This window comes from Perognathus longimembris, unplaced genomic scaffold (assembly GCF_023159225.1).
Source record: "Perognathus longimembris pacificus isolate PPM17 unplaced genomic scaffold, ASM2315922v1 HiC_scaffold_4869, whole genome shotgun sequence".
In the NCBI taxonomy this organism is placed as follows: domain Eukaryota; kingdom Metazoa; phylum Chordata; class Mammalia; order Rodentia; family Heteromyidae; genus Perognathus; species Perognathus longimembris.
Genome location: NW_025960233.1, coordinates 21,019 through 33,068, shown reverse-complemented (window position 1 = coordinate 33,068; position 12,050 = coordinate 21,019). Strand labels below are relative to the sequence as shown.

General features: G+C 45.6%; 1 protein-coding gene across 1 annotated transcript; it reads left to right on the top strand.

Moving 5' to 3' along the window:
* Positions 1–6,698: 6,698 nt before the first annotated feature.
* On the top strand, positions 6,699–11,547 carry LOC125344958 (testis-specific Y-encoded protein 9-like). Its single transcript, XM_048337235.1, has 7 exons — positions 6,699–6,743; positions 7,527–7,694; positions 8,253–8,330; positions 8,453–8,564; positions 8,654–8,799; positions 8,922–8,990; positions 11,497–11,547. The coding sequence occupies exons 1-7, from the start codon at positions 6,699–6,701 to the stop codon at positions 11,545–11,547; spliced, it is 669 nt and encodes a 222-aa protein (XP_048193192.1).
* The last annotated feature ends 503 nt before the right edge of the window (positions 11,548–12,050 follow it).

Sequence of the window (12,050 nt, the reverse complement as noted above, 5' to 3'; positions counted from 1 at the left end):
GAGAAGGAAAAATAGCCGAAATACATAAAGGATAGAATAACACGATGGGAGAACTTGAAAGAGAAATTTACAAAATAACAAGAGTAAGTTAAGAAAGAAATGAGACAAGGCTATGGGAACGGGAAGATTTACAAACAAATTTACAGAATACACAAGTGAAAACTTGGAATAGGTTAGATGGGAAAATTTCTGATGACAAAGGTAGAGTAGAAGAAGAGCAGAATTAAGGAATGAATATGAATAATTGCTCAGTCAAAATATATAGAAAAGGAAACAGCTGAAGATGTATGTATTGAAGTAACAGAGGAAGGAATATCAGAGGAATAGATAATTGGAAGAGGAAATATTGAAAGTATGAAGGTCAGAGAAAAGAATAAGTGATAAGAAAAGCCAAAAAGAAGAAAGGGAGCAGGTACCATTATACATAATGATAGGGAAAGAGGGATATAGCATTGAAAAATGAGATGGAGAATATTACCATGTGTGTAGGATACAGAAGAGCAAATTTGAGGAAGATATGCAGATAGGAATAGGGGAGTGATCTGTGATGACATACAGCAAGCAAAGAATCAAGAGGAAAAAAAGCCCTATGAGAAACATGTTATTTTTCCTTCTCAGAAAAAAAAATCAAGGAAAAGCACAGTAAAGGAGTCCTCAGTAGGCAATACCCATATGAAAAGCAAAGAATATGCTAGAGAGGTCTGCACAATTAATTTAATTCCAGCACTTGAAACGCTAAAAATGGGGTGTTCTAGGTTTGAGTCAGTATGCAACTTCAGAATCAAGTGATGGAATATCAGTTCTCAGGAAATTTACAAAGAAAGACGATAACAATCACAGTTTTCCTCCACCAAACTAGATTCTTATTTTGCATACACTATACATTCCTATAATATATAGAAGAAGGGGACTCAAGTGAAATGTGTGTGAGAAAATCTTTGCCATAGGGTCACAGAGCACCATAAATGGCAGAGACTCACAAGGAGACTTAGACAAGACAGGGAACAGGTAGCATGATGACTTCCAGACAAATGTAGAAACATTTTCTCCAATAGAGGCACAAGTGCTCTGCAGCTCCTGTTCAGAAACATGGATCTTGATGCCAAGCTTGGGGGTAAACTCTGGGACCCACAGGGACTGTAGGAGTGTGGTCATATCAGCATGGTCCCGAGACCCTGTCAGGACCCTTTGCTACTTGAGAGGCAGAGATGAGGGAAGAAGTTTCATGCCCAGGTTGGACATGAAAGTTCCTGAGACAATATTCCAATTAAAGACTGAGTAAAGTGTGGGTACCTATTCTCCAGGATCCAGAGAAGAACAATGGCTGGGTGCATTGGAATACACCAGTCATCTCCAGCCACAACGAAAGCATAAGTAGGGAGGTAACAGCCTGGACCAGCCTGGTCTATATTCAAAATCTACCTTCAAAATGAACAAAGGAAAGAGGGCTTCATGTTTGATTCAAGCACTAAATCATTTGTGCCCTGGAGTTGAATTCCAAGTTTCTGTAAGCACTCTGTAACCAGTTTCTGTAAACACTCTTTTTGAATCATGTACACCTATTGTTGTGCATGCTAGAATTTGCGCCCTACTGTGGTCCATGCTGGTGTGCATGTACAGAATGCTGCACATGCACCTATTTATGCATCTTTGGGTAAGGATTGGCCTCCTAGTGCATGTGGGCCTTCTTGTACACATTCACGTGTATATCCTCATGTCATGGGCCTCTGTGTGCAAGAAGGCATGCTGTTGTTTGTGGGCCTCATGGTGTACATAGCTTGCTGGTGTTCATGCACATGATAGCTTAACTTTTTGTTTGAGTGTGGGTTTTCATCTAATTTTCATTTATTTATATTCCTTTAGTCCGTGTGCATGGAGGGGGGGCGTTAGCTGGTATTAGGGCAGTCCTGTTCATGTTTTGTGCAGAAGCCTTCGATATATGCGGCACACTTGCTGTGCCATAAGTGTCCACAGGGTGGACTCCAAGCCTACCCAGTACTGCAGGGCAAAGAATCCTGCACATCCTACAGTCCACAGGCTTGGCCTACAGTATGTTGGCTTTCTTTCTAAGTGTACCCATGCCATTGTGCTTGGGGGCCTTTTGAAACACATAGGCAGGGTCGTGCATCCTCACAGGCCAGCTGCTTCCATTTGTACGTATGCTTATTGGTATATACGATCCTACTTTAATCATGCACCACCTAGACTTCTTTTGCCTTATGCAGTTTATGCACTTGACAGTGTGTGAGAAATTTCTGGTGCGTGTGTGCCCACTGAAGCACATGGGCAACTGCAGTGCATGTGCCAACTAAATTCCATGCATCTCATAGAATGCAAAGGCCCTCTGGTGTGCATACACCTACTCATTCAGCTTAACCGGTTGGTGCACATGAGATTCTTGGTGCCTGTGCCCCTGCCAATATGTGTTTGGTAAACGTGACCCTCAGCTGTTCAACGGTGTTCTAGTGCGTGTTGTTTGTATGTGTCTGCTCCTGCACGTGTCCACGTGTTGGCTGTTAAATGTGACTCGAGGTCCTCCTTGTGTCCATTAGTTTGCTTTCTGGTGCACAAGTACCTTGGATTGTGTGTGTGAATGCTATTCTCTGTACACCTGCTCCTTTGTGCAGGCATGCTGCTGCAAATGTGCTTTCCATTTCTGGTGGGCATGCATCTGATATTTTGTTTTTTATTGTGCTTGTGTGTTGTTATTTAGGGCAGTCCAGTTTACTTTTTGTGCTGAAAATTGAGGTACACAGAGTCATGCTGATCCCCATATTGTTCCGTGAATCTGGGGGACAGAGGCCAGTAGCATCAGGTCCCATAGATTCTGTACCACATACTCCTGGCCTATAAACAGTTTTGCTTCCTTCCTATTCCTATGGTGCATGGTCCATGTTGTGTGTGGTTTCGGCAACTTAGGCTGCCCAGACTGGTATGCTGATGTATATGTGCCTGGTGGTACATGTCCTGTACAGGGATGCTGGTAATTCTGCTGGTAATTCAGGGCATTCAGTCATGTCCACCAGATGGTGCATGTTAGCCTCCTCCATGTGTGCTTTGGATAGCAGGGGAGGGCTTTTTGTGTGCATCCACCAGCTTTGCTATGGTCCTCTTTGTGCACAAAAACTTCCTCATCCTGTGTGTCTGATGCATGGAGGACACTTTTTGTGCATGCCCACTGGAGTTGTCTCTGCTGGTGCATATGAGCCTCCTAATGCATGTGCACCTGCTGATGTGCATGAGCCTTCCGCTGTAAATGTGTCATAGGTACTCAGTGAAACTACTATTATGCATGCATTTCCTGAAATGAAATACCTTCTAGTACACACCAGCCTATTGGTGCCTCTGCATATCATCTGACATATGCCAATATAGCTGTGCATTCCCATCCTGGTCCAAGAGAGACTGCTGGCATGTTTTAGAACTCTGGTGGGCAGGTATGTCCTAGTTCATGTGAGCCTCAGTGTTTGTATGTTCCTCCTGATTCACATGCATTTCTTGGTGCATGTGGACTTCTATTGTCCATATGTATTCTTGGTGTTCCTGAGCCTGCTTATCGATGTGGGCCTCCTGGTGCACAACAGTGTGCTAGCATTCATGCACAATACTCCTGAAATAGCGTGTAGGACATGGGTGCCCATGGACCTAAGATTTTACTTATTTAATGCACGGGTTGTGTGTGTGCTTTGGGCACTGGGTCACCAGCTTGTTTTTGTGGTTGAGCATGGGGCCATCTGGTTTCCTCTGCACCCCATGATGTTCTCCACAGACAACAAAAGCTGGCTTTGTGCAGCAGATCCATGTAGATGAACCTGCATGGCCAATACTCAGTGTATTTCCCAGAACCCACACTCTGGCTGGGATCCTGGGAACCATCCATCACTGGAGTCGTTGTCTGGTCACAGGCACAGATTTCCTCATTGGGAGGCTTAATTGTCCTACCCATACTCCAGATTACCTATCACAATGCTCTATCTTATGGTCAGCAAAATGAGCAGCAACCTGGACAGGTACCTGGTCATGCTGAAGACGGAGCTGCCATCCTGGTTCTGGGAAGGAGACTGATGTTTGCTAACAGCTGAGGGCTCATGGAGACCTACCTGGGAATGTTACCTAGGCACACACCCGGCTGGATACCTGGCTGTTGGCCCAGAAGCGCTGCTCAAGTTCAATTCAGGCCCATCCTGAGAGCGTTTTTCTGGGGCAGCTTTCTAGCTTCTTACCTGAGCAGCTACCTGTACAGAATGAAGAGTCATCTGATGCTCCATGGCCAGAAGCACCACTTACGGAGACCCAACTGCCACCCTCAGAACTGGGGGCTCCATGCAGTAAGTCCCAGAGAAGACACTTTACCTGAGTGCCCTGGTCACATGTTGCACTGTGAGACAAAGTCCCCAATATCTGTGATGCTCTCTGTTACTGTCCATATGGCTGTGCCTTTGACAACAGTGTTCTGCTGATCTCTAGCATTATGTGAGCCACAGGCCGTGGGTTACACAATACTTGCTTTAGAACCCAAAGTGTGAGAATCTAAACATAGGACCTGAGCTCATGCAACAACACCAGCACAAATATACAGAAGGAGAAACAAGATGGATAGAGAGAAAAATTCTTAAACTGTTTTAATACTTTAGCTGGGCTAGGTAGCTCATTCCTGTAATCCTAGCTACTCAGGAACCTGAGGTCTGACGATTATGTCTTGAAGCCAGCTGAGGCAGAAATGTCCACAAGGCCCTTTGGTCTAATGTTCAAGTCAAAAAGTTAATAAATAACACATTGGCAAGAATAATAGCCCTGCACACAAAAGCTCAGGGACAGCACCCTGCACTGAGTTCAGATCCCAGACTGAGAAAAAAAATTAATCTATTTTTATTTATTAACTTATTTATTGTCCAAGTGATGTGCAAAGGGGTTACAGTTTCACATGTAAGGCAGGGAGTACATTTCTTATAAAATTATTACCTCTTCCTCATTTTTTCCCAACCATCCCACTCCCCTTTCCCATCTCACATGAGTGGTACATGGAGTTATAGCATATAATTTTGTAACTACTGCTGTGGTGTTTGTTCATTGTTTCTTTGTGTCTCCATTTTGATGTTCCCCTTCCCTTCCTAGTTCCAATAAATATATACATAATACCTAGGGAACTGAAATCAGTCACAGTGACATGAGGGGCAAAAATGTTTTCTCTGGATTGTTGGACTTTTCCGCAGTCCGCGTCTGTCTGCTGCCTGTGGGCTGAAGGTTTCCTCTCCTAGTCACCAATGAGCACTGGAGGTGAGTGGAGAACCGGGGACTTTGCCAGGGCAGTGGTGGTGCTCTGCTGCCACTGCTGCCAGAGTTCAAATTTCTTCATGGATGTTTAATAACCCTTGCTTGTCAATTTGCATGTGTCTCTTTCTTAGTCATTAAAAATATAAATCAGTTTCATTATGTATTTACCTCACAGTGGACTTTAGAATATTTTGGTTTCCTTTCTTTCTACTTGAGGGTAATAGATGTGGGTAAAAATATTTCAATTAACCGAGGAAAGTAGTGGTTATCTATTCTGTCAACTCATTGGAAATGTACCAGTCATCTCCAGCCACAGGGAAAGCATAGGAAGGGCCATAAAAGCCCAGACAGGCTGGACCTAAATTGAGAACACACCTTCAAAGTGACCAAGGTGACACAGTGCCTGAAATGTGAGCCAATCTCAAATGAAGTTTGGGTCTTGAGTAGAATGCAAGGACTCCTATTCGCCTATGTTTTTCAATTTGTTTACAATATGGCAGTGTGAAGAAATGATTTAGTTGTCAAGGGGGAGAAAGGGGGGGAGAGAGGGATAGAGAAAGAGAGGGAAGGGTTAGGGAGAGAGTGAAGGAGGGTGGCAGGGAGAGAGAGAAGGAAGGAGAGAGAGAGGGAGGAAAGGAGAGAGAGAGAGGAAGGGAGACAGGGAGGCAGAGATTGGCTGAGAATTTCCTGGCCTTGTACTTGGGATCTGAAATGAGTCTGTATGTCACAGGATAATAGGTGCCCTTAACACACAAGGCTTTGCCCTGAGTATCAATGATGCTGAGTTAGGCCCTTCATTCAGGTTCTGATGATGTATGGTTATACAACCGGGATGCAGTCACCCAACTAAGAAGTAACAATGTATCCGCACTATTAAGTAAATGCCAATCTGTAGTCTGCTCCAGTTTCTCCCCAGGGTCAGTGTTCCCACGTCTCGTGCCCACTCTTTCTTCCCCTTCCCTCCACTCCCTTTTCTTTCCCTGCCGTTGATTTTTCTCTTTCCTGCGTCTGTCCAGGGGTTTGAACCCAGGGCCCAGGGTGTCCCCGCGGTCTTTGGATCAAAGCTGGTCACCTAGGGGTGTTTTGGGAGTCGTTTACTGCCAGTGGTGTCAGGAGCGGACTTTGCTTTCCCGCCGGGTCTTCAATCGCCCGCCATCCGGGCCAGGCTTCCGGGGTAGCTAGGATTACAGGCGGACCCACCGCACCTGGCACCCCTTCAACTTCCGCCTCTGGAGGAATGACGCGGAACTAGGTGCCATCCGTGTCTTGGCTGGGAGCCCGACCCAGGCGGAAGTAGCTAATTGCTTTCCGGTGCAGGGCGCTTGTCCCGCCCCCAGCACAGTCCGTGGTTGGGGGTTCCCGAGGCCGAGCTGCTTTGTGGCTCTCTGCAGGAGCAAGCTTGGGGTGAGGACGAGCAGGACGACATGGCGAGTAGACAGGAATGTGGGACTCCTCCACCTGCGGAAGAGGTAATCTAGGGGGCGCTTCCTGTGGGGAGGCGGCGGGCCAGTGGTGAGAGAATATTGGCAATGGGAATGGAGGAGGGGGAGGGAGCCGAGTTCCGGGGAGGGGAGGCCTAGCCTAGAGGATAGAGGAGGAGGGGGCAAAAGCTCGTGGCAGGCAAGAAGAGAAAGCCCTTGGCACCCAGGGTAGGGTTATGGGGCAGAGCAGGCCAAGAAGGAAGTGACCATGCCAGGATGAGGGGGGGCATGTGCTACGAGAGAAGGGGAGTAGGCTCGTGGGGTGGAAGAGAGGGAGGTAAGCAGAACAATGGCTCACGGGAGGGGAGATGGTTTCCCGGGATGGCACACAGGGAGGGAGAAGCAAGGGCACTGGAAAAGGAGGCAGAATAGGCAGAAGGGAAGGAGAGTGGGCAAGTCCCACGGGTAGAGGAGAGGTTGCCCTCGGGAATGGGAAAGCACAGACTGCGCGGGAAGGCAATGCACGGCAAACTGCTGCATTGCTAACGCCTTCTGAGAACCTGCGTGCTGCTCATGGAGGTCCAGTTGGGCCAGGCTAAGGATCCCTGTGAAAGGTACAGGGCACGTGGAGACTACATGGAGCACTGGAGAGTCGGCTGTGCTGCCACTGTTGGACAGCAAGGCTGTGGGGCCGGTGCAGCAGGAGAATAAAATGGCTGAGTAGGAGACAAAAAAGCTGGTGGGGGTGATTTAGAGGCACCTTTCAGACAATTTGTATCACAAGCACGGAGGAAGCAATGGTTAGCCAACGGTAAACCTATTTCTCAACAGCCACCACTGAAGGAATTGCAGGCTCTTCAGTTAGATCTGGGACCAGTGAATAACCAAGCCACCAAGGCTCATGAACGCCTAAAACAGAATCTGAGCAAGAGGCAAAAGACTCTCCTGGATTCCAGAAGCAGCAACATCCGGGGCATCCCTGGCTTCTGGGCCCAAACTGTATCCTTAGGCATCTTACTTGTTACTGCCTTGCAGCCTGTGTTTTCGAGTAGTGGACCTTTTATGAGGCATTTGCATGCACAGGATCTGGAACATCACACTGCTAGGGTCCCTAGAGAAGAGGACTATGGATAATGTAGGCTAGAGATTGGTATAGGCAGGAGTTGTAGGGACAATGAGTCATAGAAACAATGAGTAGCACAAGGAAGTTGCCACATAGGCTGCTAATTGGAGAAGAGTTTTGTAATGGTGCTATGGGAAAGGGGTGTGAGTTATGCCACGGTCAGAAAGAGGTGGGAAAGAAGACATTTAGACAAAGAGATTGTAAAATCTGGTCCCCATCACTCAGAGAACAGAATACAACAGAGCTCACTTCAGGTCGTCTTCAATTTGCAAATCCTAAGCTTACCTTATTATTTAGGATATTCCTTGGCCTAGAATAAGATGGAGATTGGAGTACCTAGGAAGACACTAGCCTCACACATCACTTGCTGCTTTCAATGCAAGTGGTTATACCTAGCACATCCACAGCATCTGAAGGCTCCTTGACCCAGGCAGTTTGTGAACCATCCCCAGCTGTCAGCAATGATCAGTGACCAAGATGAAGACATGCTTAGCTACATGATCAATTTGGAAGTGAGTACCCAAGGCATTTATCTTGGTGGGCTATACAGTGTCACGAACAGAACTCACTTCCAAACAGGAACTTGCCGGTTACCTGTAAAGGGCTTTTAGCTTTCTACCTTTTCTTCTGGTAGGTACAAGAACTCAGGCATCCCAAGAGTTCCTGCAAAATCACCTTTTACTTTAGAAATAACCCATACTTCCAGAATGCAGTGGTTGTTAAGGAATTCGTCGTGGATATCACTGGTAAGAATTTGCTCACAGTGTGTTTTTTGGAGTTTGTGAATTGATAATGGCCAACAGGACTTGGATTCTCTTATCATGTCTTCTTGCAGGATATAGGTTGTGCCATTCCACTCCCATTCTGTGGCGTCAGGATTATAAAATTGAAGCTGACAGTCACAGAAACCACAACAAGAGCCCAAACTTCTTCAACTGGTTTACAGACCACAATTTTGCAGGCTCAAACAGGATCACTGAGGTACTACAAAAGGCCAAAGCAAGCCATCTGTGACGTTGGTTGGTTCACTGGCTTGCTGAGTGCTGAGTGTGAACCTTGAGCTAATTGCCTTACCTACTTACCTTACCTACTTACTTTACCAGATCATCAGAAAAGACCTGTGGCTCAATCCATTGCACTACTACAAGATGATGAAAGCACATGAAGAGGGGGTAAAGAAGAAGGATATATAGGTGGGTAGCTAGTACATGCTGTCCATCTTGTCAGGTACCTAAATGCTAACTTCACACCTGTACATTTGAGGCTTGTGACTAAAAGAGGATGGCCAAACGCAGTTCCTCCAGGGCCTCTGGAAGAGACAACAAATTGGAAGGACAGCTGTGCAAAACTGGTTAAGGCTGAACTAATTCTGCTGAAGCATGGGTAACGTACAGAGACACTCAGGTAGATGCCAAGCTGAATCTTTAATACCCTGTCCTTCTCAGAGTTCCAAGAGAAGTAAACCCATTTCTTACCCTCTCCCATCTCCTAAGTTTTGGCTCTCCCAAATTTATTTCCACCATTGTCTGAATAATTTTGCTTGTGGTAAATCATGACTTGTGAGATTTCTTGTGTAATCCTCGACATGATAGTGGGGAAGGGGTGATAGAGAATGGACTTTACCTCATGGACTGGAGACTTGAGATCAGAAGATCTAGAGTTAGAAGGGAGTTATTGTGTCCTAGCCAGCATCCAGAAGTATCAAAACAACTTTATATTATATACTTGTAATCAGTATGTATTTTTCGTGTTCCTTAGGGTAATTCTGGACTTTGACTGGAAGATGATGGAGCATCCAACTTTACCTAAATTCATTGGGACATGTGTTCATCACAAGCACTACTTCAGAATTAGGAGACAAGCTAGGTCAACACAGAAAAACCCTGGAACTCACTTCAGGTACTAAGACAGGATGCAGAGGGCCAGACAGGTGATAAAATGTGAATTGATAATTCGGGACAAATCCACACGGTCATATGTGTCTGACTCTGTGCAAATATATGTAGGATTTGAATGGGAAAATAAACAACTCGGTTCTGATTGTGAGTTTGCAATGATTGTTTCTAAAAGTCAGTTGGAGAGTCTGCCTCTACAGTTTAATGAGAGGAGGGAGACATATCTCCAGCTGAAGCTCAGCATTAGAACACACTTTTCCCCTTTTAGGAAAGAATTGGCAAGGTTGGTGACAGTAGTTAAGGAGGGTGGAGGTTGTTGACATTGGAGAGACATTTCAGGCTAGGCCCCGAATTCACCTATTGCACTTGAACCTAAAATCAACATTGCTTATGTGAAGTTATGCCAATTGCTCCACCTCAATGTTATCTGTAGAGGTTCTCCCATAGTTGGATAGTATGGTCCAGAAGCTTAGCCTCCTTCCCCACTCTCCATTCTCTCTACTGTCTGAAATACACATGTATGTCCTGAAACATTTCAGGGCTACATAGAGCACTGTCCCTGTTTCCTTCATGGCATCAACAGCCTCTGGAGTTATTCAGATCTTCAATGAAGATTTGTATTATCATTTCAGAAATAAGTAAGAACTGCAAACAATGCCTTGTATACCTGTGAGGAGTAAGAATGACCTAGGTGAGACAGGCAAGAGTGGATAGGGGAACAGGCAGTATGGGTGTAATGGCAATAAAGAGTAAGTCCATAAAGGTTTGTGTTTGTCTCTTTCCCAATACCAGTCTCCTTACTCACGCTGGCCATGCTTCCTCATGCCAGCCATGTTACATTACAGTGTCCCTGTGCTCATATCTATTCTTTCTGTCATATGGCCTGATACCTCCTGTTTCTGAGATCAACAGGCTGGTCATGTTCCACCTCTGGCTTCTTCCCCACCTCACTGTTTCATTCCTTTTTCTGTTTTCTTCCCTACTTTAGTAGTGCTGTGGCACCCTGGTGATCTCAGATGGGTGTTCAGATCAGGGGATGCTTTAGATCCGGTACCCCAACTGTTAAGGTATGAACACCAACCTCATTAGTGATGATTCACAGAGAGACCCGAGATCAGAATTTCAGTCTCCATGAGTGCTGCCAAGAGAACTTGTGAAGATTGTATCGATGGTATAAAATGCTATAGGTACATGGTGTCTACATTCTCAGACTCCCAGAAGAAACTGTAGAATAATACCAGAAACAAACTACAAGGTGAAGGAAGTAGTGATAGTAGGATCACATTCCCTACCAAACCAAATGACCTTTCAAAGCACACTTTGTGGCTGGGGAAACACTTGTTGTCCATGACAAAGAGCTGATTCTCTAGGCATCACTAATCTCTGGAAGTTTGTAACGGTGGCAAAAGGTAAATGTAGAATCATTGTCCTGGAGTGATGGACCTAATATTCTGCTTTCCAGGCTGGCAAGGAAGCAAAAGAAAAATTTTCCTAGTTATTCTGAGAAAACCTGCATGCTTGGATGCAGCATTAACCTCTAGATGTGACCCTGTACAAAATTCACTCATTCCCTGAGGTTTTGCGAGCCAGTGAGGATGGCCAAGGAGATTTCCCTACTCACAGATGCTATAAGAGAGTCTGCAAATACTCTTCACAGGAAGGATAGTATGTCAGGAGTATCGCGGGATAATTGGGAACTGTACCCTTCCCACTCTAGTGCTCTTCGGCTTTGGCTCTTATTCAGATACAGAGACATCTCTAATATACTCTCTGTTGGCCTTAGGAAGAAAATGAATCCCCTATGACTCCAGATGCTTACCAGGACTTCCTGTGATGGCTCTGCACAGGGGCGCAAAGTGTGTTCTGCTCCTACATCATGGCTGGACATATTTATCCCTGTGGGTAATACAAGGATACTGTGAAATTAGCCTAGGGTCACACTGTGCCACAGAGACATAACCTGGTCACACATTTTTAAATGTTTATTATAGCCAACATACTTAGGAACTCATGTATTGCAGTTGACACTAGCAGTGGGCAATGTGACCCCCAGACTTGACCACCTTGCTTTGATGAACTGGTGTGAATTCGTTAGGTCTTCTGGCTAAGCGTACTATTTGTCCTTGCAATTCGCCCCATAGGACACATGTGCATCCAATATATGCTCTTAATGAGGGTTTGTTGTGGCTCTTCCTTATCTGCTTTGCTAACAGAACCTTCATCACTGCACTTACTGCATATGGTAGGGGCCAGTAAGACCCACACAAGTTTTTGTTTCCATGTTTTTCTTATAATGGCCTGATCTCATCTTGCGATCTTTGGAGACACCTCATCTTC